The 23,636-nt window shown below is 41.5% G+C and overlaps 2 protein-coding genes across 3 annotated transcripts; one reads left to right on the top strand and one right to left on the bottom strand.

Annotated features, from left to right (window-relative positions):
• Window positions 1-691: 691 nt before the first annotated feature.
• Window positions 692-5,503, top strand: LOC102799947 (glucose-dependent insulinotropic receptor). The gene is made up of 2 exons (XM_006785129.3): window positions 692-1,196; window positions 4,818-5,503. Exons 1-2 carry the CDS (start codon window positions 692-694, stop codon window positions 5,501-5,503), a joined length of 1,191 nt encoding a protein of 396 aa, XP_006785192.3.
• A 5,570-nt stretch (window positions 5,504-11,073) lies between these two features.
• On the bottom strand, window positions 11,074-23,518 carry LOC102799659 (dual specificity protein kinase CLK4-like). Of its 2 annotated transcripts, none has more exons than XM_035905334.2 (13): window positions 23,350-23,518; window positions 16,627-16,728; window positions 16,436-16,530; window positions 15,731-15,854; window positions 15,191-15,257; window positions 13,906-14,019; window positions 13,550-13,716; window positions 13,120-13,214; window positions 12,869-12,998; window positions 12,690-12,772; window positions 12,532-12,611; window positions 11,547-11,622; window positions 11,074-11,461 (listed from the first exon to the last, which is right to left on the bottom strand). In XM_035905334.2, the coding sequence occupies exons 2-13, from the start codon at window positions 16,661-16,663 to the stop codon at window positions 11,303-11,305; spliced, it is 1,227 nt and encodes a 408-aa protein (XP_035761227.2). In that variant the 5' UTR covers window positions 16,664-16,728; window positions 23,350-23,518; the 3' UTR covers window positions 11,074-11,302. The 2 variants fall into 2 exon arrangements, with proteins under 2 accessions (XP_035761227.2, XP_006785191.2); XM_006785128.3 differs by having other exon boundaries at window positions 16,627-16,720.
• Window positions 23,519-23,636: the final 118 nt, after the last annotated feature.

Here is a 23,636-nt window from a genome sequence, read left to right as displayed (position 1 = left end):
AACCCTCACGATTAAAGATGATAAATACAATAAAGTGATTATAAAAGTAGGAATCTTCCGGCATGGAAGAGAGAGAATGAGAGAAGAGGGGAAAGCTGGGACAAGGTTCAACCACAAAGAGGCAACAGCAGCAGCGGATGAGCAGTGAAGGGGATATATGTGCTCTCTACGATGGTGTGTGTGTGTCTGCAGACTGTGTGTGAGAGGGGAGGGGATAAGAGAGACCTGCTGATATTGTTGCGTTTCTGTCCTCCTTCCATTAGTTGAAGGGATTTTAAGGATACAGCCGAGTTTGCCGAGATCCAATGGATGCTTTTCAGAACAAGCTAACTCTCCTAAAGTTCTTTACTGCAAGCTAGATTCATTTAATGGGCCATTGTTGAGAAGATTCTTCTGATTGCGGTGATTGAACGCACGCTTCTTCAGTTTAGTCACATTTTTAGCCATTGGACTGAGTACTGTGATATCTGATGTTTCATTTGGTATGTTAAACAGCCTGAAATAAGTTCAAAACTTGTGTTTGAGGATCTTTGCGAATTTTTTTTTTGCTAGATTCACGTTTTGTGTTTTGACGGACAATGACTGTAAGAGTTAAATCTCTGATTGTGATCACAACAACATTGGCCCATTGCAGCTATACACTGGCTTTGTGAATTTAACTGGGCAAGCATACGTCTTAGCGCCTTTTAGGATGACTCCTGACAACATAGGCTCCAACCAACCCACAGTGACCTCCTTTGGCCACTCCCCTCGGGTGATGGGTATGATGCTCAGCGTCGCCTCTTCCCTCATCATCTCCACAAACCTGCTCGTGGCTGCTGCTTTACTTAAGCTACTCCTCAAGAAGTGTAGCCAGAGCTGGTGCTTTGTGCTCAACTTGGCACTCGCCGACTGTCTGGTTGGCGTAGCCATCACTGGCCTGGCCACAGAAGACCTCAGCAGGAATGTCAGTCTCGCTGATCGTCCCTCAAACACTACGCCTTCCACTGGCCAGGACAAGACCCGCTGCCTGCTGCGAATGGTATTTGTGATATCACCCTGCATAGCATCCATCATGTCCATGTTTCTCATCTCACTGGACCGCTATGCTGCCATCAAGATACCCCTGCGATACTCGCTGCTGTCTGGGAAGGGGACGGCAGCTGGAGCCTTGCTGGTTCTGTGGATCATTTCACTCACCATGGGATTTATGCCAGGTGAGAAACAGAAATGATCAATCAGTGTGTTGAAATATGCAGAGGACTGTGCTTTTATGTAATCTAAAGGCATATGTAAGAAGGGGCGATACAAGGTTTAGACTCTGGATTTGACCTAAGAGTTCAAATGCTCCTCTTTGAAATTTCTACCTGGAAAAGCAAAAGCCCCAGATTTAGTCACTGCTCCAAAACTGTAAGTTCAAATTATATACCACTGGACTTTACGGATGAGAAACACAAATCTCATTTTACTTTGTATTCACCTCGAGAGTCCTCGAGGAAGGCTTGTTCAGGATGTTGCAGATCACGTTGAGATTGCCTGCGTGCACTTTTGAGTGTGGCTTCCTTTTGACTGATAAGTTTCTATCATATGAGTATTCAGGGTGTTTTACTCCCGTAATGAGAGGCCTACAGGCATGCACGGTAAAATCTGAACTGCTGCGGTCCAGTGAGACGGATCATGTAACTCCATTGTTTTATTCCTCTCCAATGGCAAATCTAATAAGTGTCCTCTTGCAAGTGTTCCATTCATCTAAACTGCAAAAGCAACAAAAACTGATGCCACTGCTTAATATGAAACTCTCCGTCCAAGCTTTTGTTTCTGCATGTTCTCCTCGTGTCTTCTTCTTCTTCTTCGGGCCTTTATGATGTCCTCCATCACTACATCCATGAGCCTCCTCTGAAGCCTCCTCCTCCTTTCCTCCTGCACCACTGACCTTTCCTTACCACCTTCTCTTCCCAGAATTTCTCCTTAGCAGCCCTTCACACTTCCTGATTCATTAACTGTCCTCCATCCATCATCTACTCTTTCATTCATCAGAAACGAGCCTTCTATTTTCTCAACACACTCTCTTTACTTGTTAGCAAGTTTATCTCTATCCTTAACCACACTAACTTGCAGTGTTGGTCAAGTTACTTGAAAAAAGTAATCCGTAATTAATTACGGATTACTTCCCCCAAAAAGTAATCCCGTTACTTTACTGATTACTTATTTTCAAAAGTAATTAATTACTTAGTTACTTAGTTACTTAGTTACTTTTTAAAAACACGATTTACAACCTGAATAGGTGATAAAGCGATAGATCTTTCAGCCCAATTCTACTTTTTCTACATAATCCATCATACAAAATGTAATCAAATGGAAAAGTCTCTTTTTAAAACTTGTTTTGTTAGTTTTAATCTTTTAACTTTATGCATCAAGCAAAAATTTAATTATATGCAACATTCTCTGACTGGAAGAAATTAGTTAAACATTTAAACCTATTTTCTGCACATTCCAGCACATAAAGTCCTGCTCCTCACATACAAGGTCTTAAATAATCAGGCCCCATCTTATCTTAATGACCTTGTAGTACCATATCACCCTATTAGAGCACTTCGCTCCCACTCTGCAGGCCTACTTGTTGTTCCTAGAGTATTTAAAAGTAGAATGGGAGGGAGAGCCTTCAGTTTTCAGGCCCCTCTTCTGTGGAACCAGCTTCCAGTTTGGATTCAGGAGACAGACACTATCTCTACTTTTAAGATTAGGCTTAAAACTTTCCTTTTTGCTAAAGCATATAGTTAGGGCTGGACCAGGTGACCCTGAATCCTCCCTTAGTTATGCTGCAATAGATGTAGGCTGCCGGGGGATTCCCATGATGCATTGAGTTTTTCCTTTCCAGTCACCTTTCTCACTCACTATGTGTTAATAGACCTCTCTGTATTGAATCATATCTGTTATTAATCTCTGTCTCTCTTCCACAGCATGTCTTTTATCCTGTCTTCCTTCTCTCACCCCAACCGGTCGCAGCAGATGGCCGCCCCTCCCTGAGCCTGGTTCTGCCGGAGGTTTCTTCCTGTTAAAAGGGAGTTTTTCCTTCCCACTGTCGCCAAAGTGCTTGCTCATAGGGGGTCATATGATTGTTGGGTTTTTCTCTGTATCTATGAAGCGCCTTGAGGCGACATTTGTTGTGATTTGGCGCTATATAAATAAAATTGAATTGAATTGAATTGAATAAAATATATATATATATATATATTTGTGTTTACACTCACTCTTTCAGATGCAAGTAAAACACAGCAGAAAATAAATAAAGTCAAAGACTAGCGGTCCTTTTGCTCTATTTTCACCTGTAAAGCAGGAGTAGAGTAGGCGGAGGTTTATCCTGGTGCAGGTGTGCCGCAGCGGTCAGTGGAAGGATACCGCAGTTTCTCTGTGAGTTTCCCAGTTTCCCAGTCGTAGCTACTCGGTGCTTGCTTGGAAGTTTAGGGGGTTTTTTCGCTGTAAAAAGAAGTTTTCTTCCCACGCACAACGGACACTAATGTTTTTGTCACTTTTTATGGAATCAAACTCAAAGTAAGGTCAGTACTTCCACGCTTTAAACGCTGCACGCTCATACTCTCTCCTGCACTCGATATATGATCCATTGTTGATCTGCACACAGCTGTTGTCACGAACATCACACTCGCTTACGTCACTGTCATGAAACATTCTCGCAAGAAAATCACGGTTTTAGTAACGCAGTAACGCAGCGTTCCTACGGGAAAGTAACAGTAATCTAATTACCGTTTTTGCAATAGTAATCCCTTACTTTACTCGTTACTTGAAAAAAGTAATCGGATTACAGTAACGCGTTACAAGTAACGCGTTACTGCCCATCTCTGCTAACTTGTTACACGTCCTTTGCAGCTTGATGAATCTCTCTAGAGAATCAATGGAAGCCATTTTTTTCTGAACTCATTTAAGCCTTTTACTTTCTTTTTCCCACCACTCTCTTTGCTTCTAATTCACCTGGTCTCCTGCACACACAACAGCACCAGAGGCAGTTGTTAATCCAAGTCCTGACCGATGTATGGAAATCTCATTCTGGATGATTTGCATGCTTGATTTGACCAAGATCTTATGGCCAATGCTCTTCCAACACAACCCTCCACATTTACCCTGGCATGGGATCGGCACTGGGAATACACTGGCTTGTGACCGGGTTGTTTGTTCTCCTGGTGCGGTGCTAAGTAACTAATTTTTTAGTATTAGCCCTTAAATACTGTTTTTTTTACCCCTCTTTTAACACTGCTAGTGTTGTTTTGAACAGATAGCTTAAGGAATACCAATTAGATGAATGCCTAATTAAGGCCCTGGCTGGTGCGGACCTGCATGTAAGGGTTTGTACTGGCCAGATCAATCAACCTGATGCAAATACACAAAGTTAATGTGATGCAAAACCCTGCCAAAGGCTTTTACATTCTATTGCATTACATTCAGCCGGCCTACGTTTGGAGGTAATGCACCAAGAAATGCAATTATGTGCTGTTAAAGGGAGAAAAAAAAGACTCTACAAACGTAGGCAATGCAGGGTTGAAGTATTTTTATAGAGGATACTTTTTCATAGAAAAAGTGCAGACTCATTGTACTGCACATATATTTTCCCCTTCAAAACAGTCACTATTTTCTTGGAGTCAGTGTAGTGTTGTCTCCAGGGTCAAGATACGCTGCAATACTATAAAAAGAAAGGAAATGAGTTATTACAGTCACCTTGTTATTGCTAAAATGTATGAAGTTTTTGCATTGTTTGATTTGTAATCTGAGCATATAAATATATAAAGAATATATAAAAAAAACACCTCATGTCCTCTTGTCCTCAGTTATGGTGCGGCAGCTGCAGGTGGAATCAAACTATGATGGCTTCTGCGCCTTCTTCTCTGTGATTCACAATGTGCCCATCGTCATTTTCCTCAGCGTCGTCTTTTTCCCAGTGCTCGCCATCTTCATCTACATCTACCTGGATATCCTGAAGATCGCCAGCAACCACCAGAAGCAGATCTGCCGCGTTAGGCAAGCGAGCTCCTGGAATGGTGACCACCACAGGCAACATAACCAGCAAAAGCCTCACCATTCATATCCGAGGATCAGTTACTGGAGTCACGTCAAGGCCCTGAGGACGGTGGCGGTGCTCGTGGGCTGCTTCTTAGTCCTCTGGTGCCCCTTCTTTGTGGTGTCCATAGTGCACATTCTTTGTAAAAGCTGTGCTCTCAAAGCTGTGATTGAGAATCATATATGGCTGCTGGGACTCTCCAACTCACTAATCAACCCTATAGTGTATGCCATTTGGCAAAGGGAGGTGCGGCTGCAGTTGGTAGCCATGTTTTCCTGCATTACAGGCAGCTCATTGGCAGCCAGAGCAGCTGTCACAGAGAGAGGCGACCCACAACCAAATGTGCAGACTCAAGCCTCTGCTTCTAGAAGAGACACACTAAACCCTGCACTCTTGCAACCAGTCACCAATGATGAAGCTCATGCAGGACCACAAACGGCCACAACAAGTCTGTGAAATAAACTGGGAAACTCGAGATACAAAAACACATGTGAATGATTCTCAGAGGGATAAAGCATTGATTAATAGGCTTTGTAACCCCTGAAGTACATTATTATATTATATTATATTATATTATATTATCACTAAATATGATGCTTTTTTAAGTACCATATTTGCACCTCAGGCTTCAATGTGATTACACCCAGTTCCTTCGAGCCTGGCTACGAACAGGCCACGGAGCTAATAAAGTTCAAGTCAAAACTTTTGCTTTCTTTGTTTGTCTAATTTAATTATTTAAATTATGCTATAGTTCTGATTCATATTTGATCTGCTTAATCTGTATAATATTTTGGCAGGGAAAAAAAATCACAAATATCATCTGACAGTCAAGGGGAATTCAGGTTTATTATGTCATCTGTTTTAGCCATATATTTATTAGTTATGATAAATTATGAAAAACCAGGGTAATTCCTGAAATATTTAGGAGTGAGGCCAGTACTTCTCTTTGGTACTCCCTGTGCTGAATGACTGTAGGAGGGAGAAATGTGAGCACAACAACATTTATGTATAACTTGGATATTTATTCCGTTGCTCCATGTGAAACGAGGGGTCAGAGGTCAGTGATAGCAGGGGGCAGGAAGTTCAGTGCTTCAGTTCACAGACTTTGACGTGCACTCCTGATAAGTCTGGAGGGGTTCAGACCAGTCCCAAGATTAGAATGACTATAATTACCGAATATTTACGCCCTTTATGCCCACTTACTGCAAGCCTGATATTCCACAGAGACTCACAGAGGACATTGTCTGTGTACAGCCTGGAGAAATCCCACAAGGACGTGGGATGAGAAGCCTGTTAGAAAGTCAGTTTACAAGTCTCTGGAATCTCCTGGCTCTCTGTAAATGACTTTGATGTCACACCGTGGTTTGTGGAGCCATGTTTTTAATTTGATCATTTCTGCCAACATCCATGTCATTTTCTTTAGCCAGAAGTGTTCATATTTAGATGACGGGGTGAAGTCCTAAGTTACCAGACTAACTGATAATTAGGGATGGGTATCATTTAGGTTTTATCCGATACCGGTGCCAAACCGGTACTTTTGAAATGGTGCCGGTGCTTAAACGGTGCTCAAACCGGTGCTTAAAGAATGGAGAACACAAAATTGGTCCAAAAACCTCTCATGTTCAGCTGGTTTTTTTGTAAAAAGATAACAATGTTAGCCTTTTCTGCAGCTATGGGTCATATATGGTATCACTCTTGGCTGGAAGCAGTGCTTAATCAATGGAAAAAACACAAACTTTGTCCAAAAACCTCTCATGTTTAACTGTTTTCCTCTTTTTCTTTGGTCATTTTAGCCTTTTTGGCCAGGGTGAAGGGAGTATCTGCCATCAAACAAGAAGATAGCCGCATGTAGCTATGATGGTGTTTGCTAGTTCACCTTACATGCATTAATGTAATAACGTGGTTAGCCTACTCAACGTAAATTACACACGAACAACATTAAGCTACTCACGCAGAGAAGAACGGCTGCTGCTGCATCATCATCCTCATCATTTCTGCTACACTGGCAGGGCTAGGGGCCAGGACTCTCCTCTTCGGGTTTTTGGGGGATGTTGCTAACTCCGGGTCCGATAACAGGCACCACACCCGCAGTAGATGTGCTCGGTGTGAGGTCTCGCAGCAAGCTATCAAATACGGCGCATTTCTCGGCTTTTAAAAAAAACGCTATGCGTCGCCAGGTGTTTCATCAGATTTGAGGTGTTACCTCCTTTGCACAGTGTCACAGTATCAGCTTAAAGCACTTGTTGCAGCTGCTGAGTTTGCATCTTTTTCTGTGAAGTACAGCAAGACTTTGACCGCTTCGCCTTGGGCGTTTTTAATCTGTAGCTCTGCTCTAAAAGAACGTACGTACCTGGACCCGCCTACTATCCTCGGAAACGTAAAATGATTGGCTAGAATCTAAAGTGGATCACAGCTCAGGAAAAAAAAGCACCAAAATGTGCATTGCTTTTCGGTCTGGTTACTACCGTTTATTTCAGAACCGGTGCCATGATGGCACCGGATACCGGTACCCATCCCTACTGATAATTTGTCAAAATGCTGATAAAATTCTGGAATTTGACTCACAAACTCTGGAGCACATCACGATGGTCTGGTTAGGTCCTGGGTTCAAATCCACCATGTAGCTGGGGCCCTTCTGTTTCGAGTTTGCATGCTTTCCTGTGCCTTAATAAGCTTCCTGAATTTGGATGGGCAAAAGAAGATGGATGGATGAAACGGCAGCACAGAAAACTACAGAGCAGAAATTAGTATTACACAAACAGTTGTCCCACAGGTAGGTCCTGGCAGGAGGGACATGTGTGCAGTAGCTAGCACTACCACCTCACAGCAAGAAGGTCCTGGGTTCAAGGCCCACTGAAGCCTTCATATGTTCTCCCTGTATCGGTGTGGGTTCTTGTGGTGTACTCAGGCTTCCTTCTATCAACTGGCCCTTGATGTAAATGTGATTATGAATGGTTGTATGTCTCTGTTAGTTTGCCCTGTGATACAACCAAGGTCAAGAGGTCGACCAGTGATGCAGTGTTTACACTTTACCTTTCACACAAAGCAGCTGTGCCAAAAGGACATTAGCTTTATACATCAAAACTTCACTACAGAACTTGGGATAACACAACAGTGTTGTGTAGTGGGGATCAGGTGATCGATCCCAGTCTGTATGTGTCGGGCAAGAACCACACGTTTCTCGATGCATCCATCGGAGTATGAATATGTGTGAATGTTAGATAGGAAGCACTTAGAAACAGCGTAGAAAAAAGTCCTTGGGTGAATGTACAAGTTGAATGTACAGCACAGAAGCGCTATATAAGAACAGGTCCATTTACAACCAGAACATGTAGCAGTCTTCAGTTACAGTGACCACACAGTCAGTTAATGAGCTGAAGTGCTGCCACTGTTATTACACAAGTAGTGCAGTTAGCTCTTAAGTGATTATTAAACTGGCAACATTCACAAGAGTCTGAAGAATTCTCATCTTTTTAGGACCTAAATACTCTTAGTCGCTATAAAATCCTTTTAACCATCATTTTGATAATTTTACTGACAAAATCTTCAACTGGATAAAGATGGAAATTTCCAGATTTATCACAGGAAAAAACTAAATTGACAACCTTATCTTGCATTTAAAATTACAGCCTATGGCTTTAGATATGCAGCGTCTCTTTGGTGAAAAGTAAACTGAGGTCATACGGATCATAAACAACATGCAGCTGCATGTGTGGAAACAGGCGGAACCGATAACGTTATCAATAAATAGTGCGCCTTGGCTCTCGGACACATTTTGTTTTCATCCTGTTTTATTACATCCATGTAATTTCAGCTGATGACTCTCAGATAGCCGATGAGCCGGCTGTTTTTCGGAGTAGCAGCTATTGCACATGTAACATTTCATACCTGGATAACTGTTCAGTCATGGAGACTTCCTCGTCTACTTAAATCTTGAAATTACCGTCCACTTTACATGTCAGCGGTCTGTATCAACAAGGCAGTTACACCAGCAAATGTCAGAGATTTCAGCATGAGCTTAGATAGCTGACATTTACTTTAGACTGATAGGCTGCAGCATCTACATTAAGCATAATAAGCTCAGCTAAAAATCTGAACAAATATTTGCCATTACATCATGCTGCTCTGTGCCAGCAAGGTCACTCAGATTATCTTTGCCGTAGAGATCACTCATTATAGTTACAGTGAATGTTAAAAATGGTCATTGGTGGCTCTGAGAGACTCTGTCAGCGTCCTTTTTTAGTAGCTCTAAGGCCCAAATCTCAACTACCACAAACTTTAGTACAAAACACATAAAATTCCCACTTTTTTAAGTTTTTGTTCTTTACATACCGAGTGTGTTTTTCAAATGCCAATTTATCGTATTACGTACTTACACACCCAAACATGAACTTCTTGATGAAATAGGAATCTCCACATTCTTCCTTTTTTTGTTTAGACATTATGACCAACTTATAAGATAAGATAAGATAAGATAAGATAAGATAAGCTTTATTAGTCCCACAGGTGGGAAATTTGTTTTGACACAGCAGAAAGTGGACAGTGCAAAAGTTATATAGCAAAAATTAGAATACAATACAAATAATATACTGTACACAACTGTACAGAATAGAATGGAATAAAATAAAATACTATATACAGTAGAATAAAATAGAATAGAATATACAATAGGATAAAAATAGAATACAAATTCTATATTTAAACAACTGAGTAAAAATACTCTTTCTACATTATTATTATATTATATTATTTATATTAATATAGCTCGATGACTTTATTTTTTATCTTTTGAGGATGAACTTGTTGCAAAAATGCAATCCTTTTAGTGTATACACGCTGTAGTATGCAAGTTTGTATCTGAAAAACTCTGGAAAAACAACATTTTGTGTTGTTTTTTTCTTTAGACATTAACATGATTTCACATGAGCAGAAAGTACTTTTACAAAAACAATACCAATTAATCATATAAAACAGCAATTCTATACTGGGGACCTCTCCAGGGTTTACACAGATATTCTCGATATTCCTGCAACCCTGAATGGGATCAGCACTTAGGGACAGAATAAATTTCGGACACATCAAATCTGAAATCTTTATTACAAACAGCTGACAAAAAAAAAATAATCGAAAACATGGAATTAAGCACTGTGAGGATTATAGCATCGTGGTGGGATTATTTCAAACAGGAATGCTCTTTGAATCTATAAATACAGCTGAAAATTCAATTCAGAATTAAAAACCAAGCAATCAAATAATCTGCACTCTTTAGTTAGAGCCTGAGGTAGATGTTTAGTGCGTCTTTGTATGTTTGTGTGTGTGTACATGTTTAAAGATCTTTGTGAGGACAGAAAATTGGCATGCCACTATACTTGTGAGGACGAACAGTCACTTATGGGGACAAAATGCCTGTTCAGGTATTTTTGAGGCTCAAAATGTGGTTAAAGTGTCAGGGTCACTATTAGGTCATGGTTCGGTTTAGGCTACGGGTTATAGTATGGTATTCATTTTTGATGGTGAGGCTAGGGAAAGCATTATGCCAATGAGATGTCCTCACCACAGATGGGCAGTAACGTGTTACTGTAATCTGATTACTTTTTTAAAGTAACAAGTATAGGGATTACTATTGCAAAAAAAGCAATGAGATTACTGTTACTTTCCCGTAAGCACGCTGCATTACTGCATTACTAAACTGTCGTGATTTTGTTTGTAAGAGTGTCTCATGACAATCACGTACGAGCGAGGATGATCTGATATCGTCGTGTTGGTGTTGTTCCCAGATCATCATGAAAATGTTGTTCCAGGTTCAACATTGCAAGTGACCAATCACATTATTGTGACGTTATTCTTCAGCAACCCATCCGTGCATTTATGAAATTCCAATGTTGCAAGGACAATATCAATTCTGCTTAGCGTTTATTAAAGGGTCAGGGTTAGGGTCCGTTGATCGGCGGACAAAGGCGGTTTCTCGCAGCTTAAGTACAGTTTTTTGTTTTACGCCGTTTTTTCCCGAAGTCGCAAAAGTTTTATTCCGTAAAAAGTGACAAAAACATTAGCGTCCGCTGTACAGTCTGTGTGGGAAGAAAGCTACTTTCCACAGCAAAAACTTGAACTTCAAATCTGAGCAAGCACCGAGCACGCTGCCACGGGAATGTGAAATTCACAGAGAAACCCCCGGATCCTCCCACTGACGTGACACTGGTCCTCACTAAGATATGAAAACGTGTGTATGTGCATGTGTGTGTACGCATGCATTAGCTAGCTGCACTGCTGCTGCTTCTGCGTCCTCAGTGGGCTGAAGAACGGGTGCCACAGTGCCTCCTCCAGGGTGATCCGTCTGGACACATCATATTCCAACATGCAGCTGAGCAGATCGAACAACTGCCTCTCCTCCTCGTTCTGCGTCTGCATGTACAGCTGAGAGACAGAAATAATCAGATTTCCTACAGCTACCAGTCCCAGCTCACAGCTGAAGCTGACTGTTGATGTGAGTGCTGGGTACCTTGAGAGGTCGACAGTGTTTCCTGATGTATTCATCGTCCCAGTTCAGACACTCGCTGTGCAAATAATGGTTCTTCCTACACAGATTACACGCACAGTGTTTATATTCAGTTGCAGACAAAAACACTCTGTCAACACACACAACACACTACTTCAAATTACACCTGGAGCTGAGGAGAGCATATTCACAAAAGAGATCATGGATAAGCTCTATATCACCATTTGCAGACCCTTCATTTTCCCGCAGATGCACAATCTTTTTAATCAAAGTGTTATTTTATATATTTTTTGTTCTTTGTGCACAGTTCCTTGGACAGTTCTTTAGAAAAATGCTGCATATAAGAGTTGTTTATTGGCACATGCACAGTGTCTGTTTGCACAAATGTAATGCAGCATTTCTGCCATGTTTAACATGATTTCTTTTGGATTTCACTGAAAGTGTCTCTCTCATCATCTGCATCTGTGGGTGCAAATATGCATTCATTTGCAGACTATGGGGAAATTCAGCTGAACTTTGAGCTATTTGAAAAGTTGCATTCAGAGTATTCACCTCAGTGTTCAGATGTATGTAATGAAGTGCTCTTTCAGTATGCAGTGCAGGCTGAGTGCAGGACTGCCAGTTAAGGCACTCCTGCACTTAACTGGGACTCAATTAGGGATGCTTTTATGCAGCCTCCATGGGTACGAACGACCTATGAGACCCTGAGAATGGTGCAGAAAACCCTTTGGGAAGGATCTTTGTAGGGGCAATGCATAATTAGACTGCTCTAGCCCTTTTGTCTAGTCATGGTTTCATGCCATGTTCTCAAATGTCCTTAGTTATCATTTGTTGCTCTTCTCTATTCGCTCTCCTATTAGTAGTTCTGTGTTTTCTCTTGTAAGTTGTAAGTATGACTTTTCGACAACCGCAGTCCTCCAGCTTCTTGATTTCATTTGTCTTTGACGTGTGTGTGTGTGTGTGTGTGTGTAGTTATATGTGTAGCTACCTGGTCTGTTTGAGCAGATGTGGGGGGATCGGTCCGAGGACTTTCTCCATCATGGCCAGATGTTCTTTACTGTCATGGGTCTGAAACAAAACCAGCAGTTATACTACTGTGTGTGAGTGCATGTGTGTGTGTGTGTGTGTGTGTGTGTGTGTGTGTACCGGGAAGAGTGCACGTCCGAGGTAAAACTCCATCATGACACAGCCCAGACTCCAAACGTCACATGACTGGTTCCAGCCCAGACCTGAGAACACACATACAAAACAAATGTAGATAACTGAGCTTAATTCTCTGAGTGTTCATGTAGGAGTGTGTGTGCATGTGTCAGCCGTTTGTGTACCAAGTACGACTTCTGGAGCTCGGTAGTAACGCGTTGAAACCAGGGATTCATGGGGTTCGTGGTCAAATGTGGCATTGCCAAAGTCCACAACCGTCACGTCAAGACTCCTCAGCCTCTTCTCCTTACACTCCTGACATAAAAAGGGGCGCATACACACAAACAGGAACACACACACACACACACTCTAGTAAACATCCTTCATCACATAGCAAACCTTAAAATAAAACCATGACGTGATATTGCACTCTTACCAAGTCCTCATTATACTCCAGGTCATAGTCAGAGCGCACAAACAGGATGTTCTCTGGCTTCAGGTCTGTGTGGGTCAGTTTGTTACGGTGCAGAACTGCAAAACACACAAAAATGCACAATACGATTGTGCATGAAATCAACCATTTTTTAAGCTGAGCAACACAGTGTTCGACTGTCCCTGTAGAAGGCAAAAAAACACTTTTTTTTTAAAAAAATGAATCAGTAATTTTCCCTGTTTGTCAGCTACTGTTGATCAAAATGTAGTGGCAGACAAGCTAACAGGGTTACGCTTTGTTACACTACATTAGTTTTGATTTCTCTCCTAAAATGATCTAAAAACCCCACAAACAATAAAGAGGTCTTTAGGAACTAAGAGATGTTTCAGTCCCAAGATCGCCAACGTCTCACAGAAGTAAACACCCGACTCACAGCACACAGCTTTGAAGATCTGGAAGGCCATGCGTCTAATCTGCCCCACGCTGAACGGCAGGAACTCATTCTGCCGGAGAAACTCAAAGATACTGAGGCCGAGCAGCTCGAACACGATGCAGACGTGGCCTTTATGCTCGAACCAGTCCAGCATCCTCACGCAGGCGCTGTCAGAAGACACGATAAATCACTTTAATAACGCAATCGCTGGAGATTAGAATGAGAAATTAATGCAAACAGCAATAACACAGCTATTCTTTCCTGCAGCCCATCAGTTAAACAAGAAGAAAAAAGATTTAACTGAATGCTGTCAAGGAAAAATGTAACCCCCTGGATTTCATGTAAGCTACACTTACAATCTGTTATCATCATCCAGGCGGTTGATTTCCTCCAGCACAGCGATCTCAGACCTCGCTACTTCACAGAAACACTCAATGTTCCTCACTATCTTCACAGCTACGTGCTCATCTCTGTCGAACAGACACACAACATGCAGAGGTGTATATGAGGTTTAAAGCTGATATGGACCTCTGAATGTTGAAAACAAAAAAAACATTTAATCTCGAATAGGGATGGGTACCGGTATCCGGTGCCATGATGGCACCGGTTCTGACATAAACGGTAGTAACCAGACCGAAAAGCAACGCACATTTCGGTGCTTTATTTTTTCTTAGATGTCATACACTTTGAATTCTAGCCAATCATTTTACGTTTCCGAGGATAGTAGGCGGGTCCAGGTACGTACGTTCTTTTAGAGCAGAGCTACAGATTAAAATTGCCCAAGGCGAAGTGGTCAAAGTCTGGCTGTACTTCACAGCAAAAGATGCAAACTCAGCCGCCAGCAACAAGTGCTTTAAGCTGATACTGTGATACTGTGCAAAGGAAGTAACACCTCAAATCCGATGAAACACCTGGCGACGCAAAGCGAAAAGCCGAAAAATGCGCCGTATTTGATAGCTTGCTGCGAGAGCTCACACCGAGCACATCTACTGCGGGTGTGGTGCCTGTTATCGGACCCGGAGTTAGCAACATCCCCCAAAAACCCGAAGAGGAGAGTCCTGGCCCCTAGCCCTGCCAGTGTAGCAGAAATGATGAGGATGATGGCAGCAGCAGCCGTTCTTCTCTGCGTGAGTAGCTTAATGTTGTTCGTGTGTAATTTACGTTGAGTAGGCTAACCACGTTATTACATTAATGCATGTAAGGTGAACTAGCAAACATCATCATAGCTACATGTGGCTGTCTTCTTGTTTGATGGCAGATACTCCCTTCACCCTGGCCAAAAAGGCTAAAATGACCAAAGAAAAAGTGGAAAACAGTTAAACATGAGAGGTTTTTGGACAAAGTTTGTGTTTTTTCCATTGTTTAAGCACTGCTTCCAGCCAAGAGTGATACCATATATGCCCCATAGCTGCAGAAAAGGCTAACATTGTTATCTTTTTACAAAAAAAACAGCTGAACATGAGAGGTTTTTGGACCAATTTTGTGTTCTCCATTCTTTAAGCACCGGTTTGAGCACCGGCACCGTTTCAAAAGTACCGGTTTGGCACCGGTATCAGATAAAACCTAAACGATACCCATCCCTAATCTCGAAGCACTAGAAATACCCATTGACTCTAAGGATTTTTCAGCATGCGTTCTTACTTCTCTCTGTCTATACACTTCACTACTTTTCCAAATGCTCCTTCTCCCAGTGCAGAGACAACTTCATCTGGGAAGGACAGACAGATATTTATTTGGATCACCAGTGCAGTCCAGAGCAGAGCACTTTTAAAACACTCTAAAACACACTTCCTGCAGCTTCTGACTTGTCACAAACACATTTGAAAAGTCAACTAGTCGCTTTCCTTTCATTCTTCTTCCACAGCCAGACGATTGTGTGATGCTTCCAAATTATGGCATGAGGTTTAGTTCAAGTTTAATCACAAACCATTTGGTTAATTTTCAGTAATGCATTCCAGCAAATTAAAAAGTGAAAGGTTAAGCATCCTGGACTAAGTGCCTGAGAGTACATTTATTGTACAAAAGAGGAATTGAATTAAATAATAAGCCAGTTCCTCTGTAGCAGTGAAAGTAGTCAGGTGATCACGGTAACAGAAAACTATTTCTAGAGTTGCTATTCTGGTGTCAGTTGCCCTTTTAGAAGAAAAGCATAAGGGGAAAGGGGGGAAATGTGATGAGTACATCTTTCTTTCATCACGAGGCCGATGTGATAGGTCAGGTGGCCCTCTTCATCATCCTCACAGCTCTTTCCCCTCTGACCCTCCTGCACTTCATCATCATTGGCGCTGCCAGCGTTGTCATCAGCCTGAGCGTTGGTTGTGTTTGAGTCAGATTTATGGATAAGAAGCGAAAGAGAAAAACAGAGTGTCAATTTGAAAAAATGTCCATTTTTTTCATAGAATTTAATTCCAATAATGGGATAGTTTGAAATCATAAAAGACTCAGTTCTGTCCTTTTTTATATATTAAGATAAAATCATAGAAGTGTTGAGAAGCCATTAGATTATATAAGAAATGTTTAGCAAGCTAAAGTTTTCCAAACAGCAATTTAATTGCATCTGGGATGTGTTCCCATCCAAAATAAGACGAAAGTTCAACTACAAAAATATATTTTATATAGAGATCCTATTTCATCGACTGAATCACAGTGGATTATTTGGGGTAATCATATTACACAAGACCCTGCTGCTGCCATATTAGATGATGCTCCTAGTTTAATCGGTTACTCATTCACACCTGTTATTTTTCATCTGAATTAGCAACAAATAATATAATGTAATGCACTGTATATAATGTAATTAATTAATTAATGTTAATGTACTTAACAATAAGGAAAAAAAGCCTCATGCAAACTTAGGGGGACTCAGCAGAAAGAAGATTATCCTACCAAGTTATGAGTTTCTGAGGTGGTGCGGTGGATGCACTGGTTGAAACTTCCAGTCTTTGTATCTGTTTGTAAATCAGGTTTGGAGTCATCGCCATCTACCAAAGGACAGAGAGAGACTTCAAAACAGTTCCAGGAAACACAGACAATAATTAACCTGTATGAGGCCAAAACCTAAGAGGAAATAATGTTACCTCTCCAGTACTCGGAGTTGTCGTCCTTTCTGCCCATTGTACTGTTGTCAACACTCGACCTGACTCAGGCCTCTTCTCCACACTCTGGTAGTGTCTGCAAAGCTAAGAAGGAGAACGTATTTTCAAAAAAGGCTTTGTGAAAGCTTTAAAAAGCAAAAAGGACATTTCACATTTAGCTTCACAGACTAAGGAGTGAATCGCCACACTTTAGCATTAAACTTTACACACACGAGTGAGGCAGTGTTATCGCACTAGAATTTAGGAATGACAGGTGCCAAACAAACCGGTACAAACATTATCGATACAAATATATAAATTCTTTACTGGCACATTATCAGCATTTTAAGCTTAGGGTCTTTTACTCTTACATGAGGTCAATACAAATTCCCACGAGGCAGCGGGAATGTAATCTTGCACTCACGTAATATATATGTTATTTATGCATATCTATATTCATGATTTTATGAACTGTTTTTATGTAAATGGTTAACGGCAGCAGTAGAAACTTGAGTGATGAAGCTTTTATTAAAAAAACAAAAATCTCTGGTACTTTGAATACACTACTTTGTTCATGAAACTGGATTAACCTTTATATCACCAAAGTAGCGAACAACATTAAAAATGCTTTTCATGAGTAGAATATAACACAGACAACATGCTTTTCTGTGCTGGTAAACATAAAGTGCTTCTAAAAATAGTCAAGAGCATTAAAATTTACTGTTGCTGCACCTGAATGAGAAATTTCACTCTTAAGAGTGAAGTGGAGAAACTCTTCTCTGTTTTTTGTTGTTGTTTTTTGGAATAATATAGTTGCTCTCCGTGCTATACCTCATATTCTTAACTTTAAGAACATGAGCAGTGTTGGGAAGGTTACTTTTAAAATGTATTCCATTACAGATTACAGAATACATGTCCCAAAATGTATTCTGTAACGTATTCCGTTACGTTACTCAATGAGAGTAACGTATTGTGAATACTTTGGATTACTTAATATATTATCATGCTGTTTACAACTACATGAATGTACTATTGCTGTGATTTATTACTGTTACTGAAGGTCCGCGGCTCCGAACCGTAGTAAAGGGACCTCTGGCAAATACGGTGGGTTCTGTGTCGGGCTCGTAGCCGAAAACTAGCTTTACTTTGTTGTCTGGGTCAACTTTGCCAGCGAGAGACAGAGAGAGGCGTTGAAAGGCTGCTCCAACGGAACTTATTGTTTTTGGAGGAAAACACGAACACGGTGTACAGTCGAGTCTTAATAGCTTACTTACAACTGGGCTCGTCAGGCACTCTTCTTGGCTGCAGTGGTTATTATTATATTTACATGCTTCCAGCTCCCGTTTTTGCTCGATGACAGCTCGTACTTTTCCTTTTTCTCCCTCCCTCGCTCACAGACACATAACGGGTATGGCAGTCCATTCTCCCTGCAGCACGGACTACACTGCCCATGATGCTACATTCTTTAGAGCTATACCGGTAGCATTCTGCCTATTAGCTTAGCACAACAACAACAACAGGCGCTCTCTCACTCAGGAAACACACAGAGAGAGAGCGTCACCCTGTAACCATGGCAGCCGTAACGCTGCCGCCCGGAACAACAGAACGCTGCTGTCAAACAAAACCCAAACAGTCCTGACCCGCCACAATATGAAACAGGGAAGTACCGCCGTGTAATCCATTTATTTCAACAAAGTAACTGTATTCTAAATACCACCTTTTTAAACGGTAACTGTAACGGAATACAGTTACTCATAATTTGTATTTTAAATACGTAACGGCGGTACATGTATTCCGTTACTCCCCAACACTGAACATGAGGTATAGCACACAGTCTCAAGGGTTTCGGTTCTTTATCACTGACCTTTTAGAAAAGCCTATATTATGATGTTCTGTGCAGAAGGTGAAGTTAGGGATGTGTAGGTAGCATGATAGCATAACGGTTCATGGGAGATTGTGACCAGCTGTTTAAACATATAAACTGAAAGACAAATCCTTCATGCTTCTCAAAATATGCAGTTTCTTAGTCAACTAAGAGTAGTAGAAGCCCCAAGCTTGTTCAGTCACTCAGAATAAGTGAAACTTCTAATATAGTCAAAACTACTGCAGCGTGCTTTTGAACTGCGTCATGAAATAACTGCATTTTGGTTTCGCATATGAGACGTTGAGGAGTTTTGCTCTTGAGGGGCTTTTAGTTGTTCCTTTGCAGGGTTCTCTTCCTCCCTCCTGAGACATAGATCTGTCTCTCTGTGCCCGTCTGGGTCGGCTGTCTCTGATCGACTGTAAATCAGCAGTGAGGATGGCTCACTCTCACTGACAACATGTAGGACCGTTGTCACTCACTTAAGAATATCCAACACTCACTCACCAGCCACTGCCAGGAGCACAGAGTATGCCACTCCTAATTACTGATAGGCAGAATAAGAAACCAATACAGCTGAAGGATAGGACCCAGTAAAAGTGCAGCCACCAAGACATGATCTATTTAAAATACCAGTCATTTGTGCCTGAGTCATCTGTATAGGGATTGATTATTTTTGGCTAGGCAATGATTTTATTATTACCTAATTGCTTATTTTCTCTAAAAAAAACTAATTTAACTCTGTTTTTGGACGTGAAAAACAAAATCTTCTTCTTAGAAGATCTTCTCTTACTGCTCCAAACAAAATTCACTGCCTAAATTTTAAATCTAGAACAAAGCACAAGGTGTTCCTGATTGGATGTGCTGACAGTGTGGGTCTTGTTTTAGCCATATGCCACATTTTTACAAGCTAGGAAAGGATTTCAAATTATATTGCGCACATTTTGATGTTAAAACATTTGGAAAAACTTAGATACAGAGTTCTCCCATCACAACAAAAATTCTCTGCGACTTGGAACCCATTTATTGACTATATAAAAACGTATTTTCCAGATGTGTGACATACATTTTTTTGTTTGTTTTGTTTTGTTTCTCTTTACATGAGCCTCGGGTGGGGAGGGAGGGGGGGTTTCTTTTTTGTTTGTTTGTTTGTTTTGTTTTGTTTTTTGTGTATAATGGCAACGTTTCCATTATGTACTGTGACCATGATTTGGGAAAAAAAAAAAATTTAAATAAATAAATAAAAAATTTGGATAATAACTTAACCCTGACCGAATATGGTTAACACCTGACTGATGTTAGGAGGTCGACCATGGAGGCCCCAGACTGACAACACCGTTGGGTTATGACATGCAAATAACACTTCTCAAATCACAATAACTTCCTAACAAAACACAATGGCAAAATATTTTTTTTAAAGCTTTTTTGTTTTTGAGTTATTATCTTGAAGTGTTCTTGTGCAAATACAAACTGGGGAAAGGAAATGTTGCTTGGATTAAAATCAGGTCAGAGTTATGGTACCTTGTTACTGTAAGTAAAAGGGAAGCTACTTCCTTCAGGAATGATTAAAAGAAACAGCTGTTGACTGGATATAAATCAGGAGGCAGTCAGCAGTCTGAAGATTTAAGATCTCTGCAGAGGGCTGCTTTGTGACATCAGCCTGCTTTCTTCTTTACTTCTAATAACAATTTCATAACCTCAAGAGTCTTTGTCATTGGAAAATTACCATAAAATGTTCTCTGGACAACTGCTGAAACAGCCAAAGTTGCTAAAGTTGACTTTTACTGTGTTCCTTTAAGTTCTATTGCTTTGTACCCTTTTTCTATATTACGTAATAGGATAAATTTCAGCCTGGATGGTTGAGATAGGTGAGTGACTGCTTTAATTGGAGGGGATTATTTGGTTCAGTTCAGTTGTAGTTTAACAGGTCATCTGATACAGCTGAAAATACACTTAGAGGAAATCTAACAACAGCTCTAACTGAGCTCTGAAAGCTGTCCAGACCACAGAGCTCCAACAATCAGCACTATGTCTGCTAACACACTGCTGCTGTGTACAGTCCGTGCATGCGACACACTAAGAATACTGCAGGACAGAACGAGATTCTGTCTTTTCACACCACGGCTTAAATAAAGCAGCAAAGTGAAATGTCACAACACCATGGCTATGAAAAAATAAATAAAAATTCTGGTTGGCTGGTTAGCTTATTATTGTGCGTCATATAGAGTATTGCTAAAATGTTGGATGTTTATATTAAACGTGAACTAAGCTTCAAATAATTAAAAAAGCTCAGACTTACATTGGCTCTAAATGCTCCTTCCAGACTGATTATTATTATTATCATTATTATTATTATTGGCTCTGTAAGCACAGGAAACCGCTGAAACTGCTGTCCGATTGGCCTCCCTGCTGCTGCGGAGCCTGGGGCGGTCTGCTTGCCTCCACCCCGGAGGGAAGGGTAACATCTCTTGGGTCTGGGTGCCGTTTCCCCCTCTGGGGGCGAGGATACCTGGACCCAGGGTATAGAGTATGTTTGGGGAGTGTGATTGTGTGTACATGTCCATTTACGTTTATTCCTACGTTGGGTGAGTGCTGAGTGTTTGTATATGTGTGCATGAGGGTGGGAATGCATGTCTGTGTCTGTGTGTGCCTGTTTGTCTGTGTCTATATGTCAGGTCGGGTCTTAGACTCCACCTCTCTGGGAACTCCCAGGCCCTCCAAGTGTGGAGGCCTATCTCCCCTCACCACACTCCCTGCCAGTGACTGATGCCCTCAGGGGTCGGTGCATTGTTGGTTCTTGGTGTCCGGGGCTGGGCGCTCAGGTCATGTGCCAGCTCACTCCCGGTGGCTACTTGGCGGGGCCTGGCGCCTGCTGCTCGGTCAGGCCTCTTCCGGGGCGCGGAGGGCCCTCGGGCCTCTGTGCCTGCGGCTCGGTTCACTCTGGCACAGCTGGCTGCCGGCGGAGCCGGCGGGCACGCCGGTGCAGCCCCCTCTAGTTTCTGCCTGGCGGCTACTGGGTGACCCCTCGTCTGGGGATCCTCAGCCCTTCCCATGAAGGTGGCACGGATGCCCCTCCGGTGGTCCTCCTTGGGCTCTTGCACTCTGGGACCTCTGGATGTCTGGGGCCTGGATCTCCTCCATGCCTGCTTCATGCCCTGGGGGACAGGGCTATGGCTCTCTACATCCTCTTGCAGACCATTACATGGGGAAACCATTTGAATACAAGCGCGCCGATCCACACAGGTGTGCACACAGGTGTTTGCTGTTCGTAGACTTGAATCACACCTTTCTTGGCTGCTACTTCAAAGCACATTGTGCGCTGTCTGTCCTGCGTGCTGCACAACAACGTTCAATATTTGGTATTTGCTGCTGTTTACACTTAGCTAGATTAATGCGATGGTGTTGTGTATAGTATGTTGCTTTGTTTTGTTTTGTTTTTTTGCTTGTTTTCTACTCTTTTTCTCTCAACAGGTGATCCCGGAGATATTTTTTTCCCCCCCTTTCTCACTGTCCCTCTCCCCTTCTGTTTTTCTTTTCCTTCCTCTTTCTTTCTCCCTTTCCTATCCCTCACTCATGTCTGTCCCGTCTGTAACAACTGAAAATAAAATAAAATAAATAATAAAAACAAAGGTTGATCAAATGGACCAATACGGCAATGCCATGATGATCCATTTGGCAAAATAAATCCATTGGGTATCCTTGTTGGTCTTCAGACAACAATTCTGACGGCTAAAGAACCAAATGGGACAGCCAAAAAAAAAAAAAAAAAAAAAAGCACAGGAAACCCACCCCCCTTCAAACCTGTTGTTTACGAAGAGCATCCAATCAGAATGAAGCTGGCTTATCTTAAAGGAGGTAAAAGGATAAACCATTCCAATGCCCAGTAATAATGGATTGGATTTATATAGCGCTTTTTAAGGCACCCAAAGCGCTTTACAATGCCACTATTCATTCACACACTGGTGGAGGCAGCTACAGTTGAAGCCACAGCTGCTCTGGGACAGACTGACAGAAGCGAGGCTGCCATATCGCGCCATCAGCCCCTCTGGCCATCACCAGTAGGCGATAGGGTAAAGTGTCTTGCCCAAGGACACAACGACCAGGACAGAGAGCCGGGGATCGAACCGGCGACCTTCCGGTTACAGATGCGCTTCCCAACCACCCTGAGCCACGGTCGACCCCAGACCCCAGTATAAGATACAAAAGGATTATTACTAACTGCGACTCATGCAGAGTTACTTCAGCATCGTTCAGGAATAACTACATGTAAACAAGTTCAAATTCCAATGTAACTGTAAAGAACCACATCTTACCTGGGTGCTAAGTACCAATGTACTGCTTCACTTATTCCAAGTTAAAAATAAAACCACTGCATCCAACTCTTATATTGATGTTTTTTTCTGTGCATTTATCCTTTCACAGTAATGGACATAGTTCTTATAATTTTCATTTTAAACATTTGGTGCACGGTTCATATTTTTACTTGCATTGCAGCCTACTGCATATCTCCATCAGTTTATAAACAGAAAATCTTTTATAGATTATTTTTATATTTTAAAAGTTATTTTAATTTTTTTTTTTGCTTTTTTTTTCACCCCACACCCACATTGGATGTTTGTCACTGAAGCAACAAGAAAAATTCCTCGAATGTACAAACTCATTTAGCTATAAAAGTAACAATTTAAGAAAAAAAAATCAAATTGAAATAAAATATAATAATATATATCATATAATAAGAACCATACATTATTGTTTGAAGTCAATAATAAACTACTTTAAAAAGTAACATTTGTAATAATTTGCAAAACAGTTCACTGGTTACAACAGATTTTGCCGTGTTTAGTGACAGTGATCTATCTGCTTACCTGTATTTGGAATTGAAGCTGTGGAGTCGTCTGCTTCTCTTCTATCTGCTTTTTGGGCTCTTGCAGGTCTGTTCGAGCAACTTATCGTCCTCTTCTTTAGCTTCCTCGGGCCACTATTCCACGCCCCGCCAAAGCAACACAACCACTTGTTGCCACATGGCATAGCTGCCAAAGAAGGAATGGGGAAAATGGCGTCCGTGGTGCAATAAAATATTATGTCCTTCAGGAAACCAGGCCATGGACATTCCAGTGAACTTCAAGGCAGTAAAATCCTCTGCCAGCTGTAA

The sequence above is a fragment of the Neolamprologus brichardi genome, chromosome 10, assembly GCF_056152115.1.
Source record: "Neolamprologus brichardi isolate AB-2024 chromosome 10, ASM5615211v1, whole genome shotgun sequence".
NCBI classification, from domain to species: domain Eukaryota; kingdom Metazoa; phylum Chordata; class Actinopteri; order Cichliformes; family Cichlidae; genus Neolamprologus; species Neolamprologus brichardi.
Note: the sequence above shows the minus strand (reverse complement) of the source record. Positions and strands in the feature narration are given on the sequence as shown.

Coding starts and splice junctions, on each gene's coding strand:
- LOC102799947 (XM_006785129.3), top strand. CDS start 692: ATGACTCCTGACAACATAGGCTCCAACCAACCCACAGTGACCTCCTTT. Junction 1,197..4,817: donor CACCATGGGATTTATGCCAG/GTGAGAAACAGA, acceptor TCTTGTCCTCAG/TTATGGTGCGGCAGCTGCAG.
- LOC102799659 (XM_035905334.2), bottom strand. CDS start 16,663: ATGGGCAGAAAGGACGACAACTCCGAGTACTGGAGAG. Junction 16,531..16,626: donor CAACTCCGAGTACTGGAGAG/GTAACATTATTT, acceptor GTCCTTTGGTAG/ATGGCGATGACTCCAAACCT. Junction 12,999..13,119: donor TGGAGTATAATGAGGACTTG/GTAAGAGTGCAA, acceptor TTTTTATGTCAG/GAGTGTAAGGAGAAGAGGCT.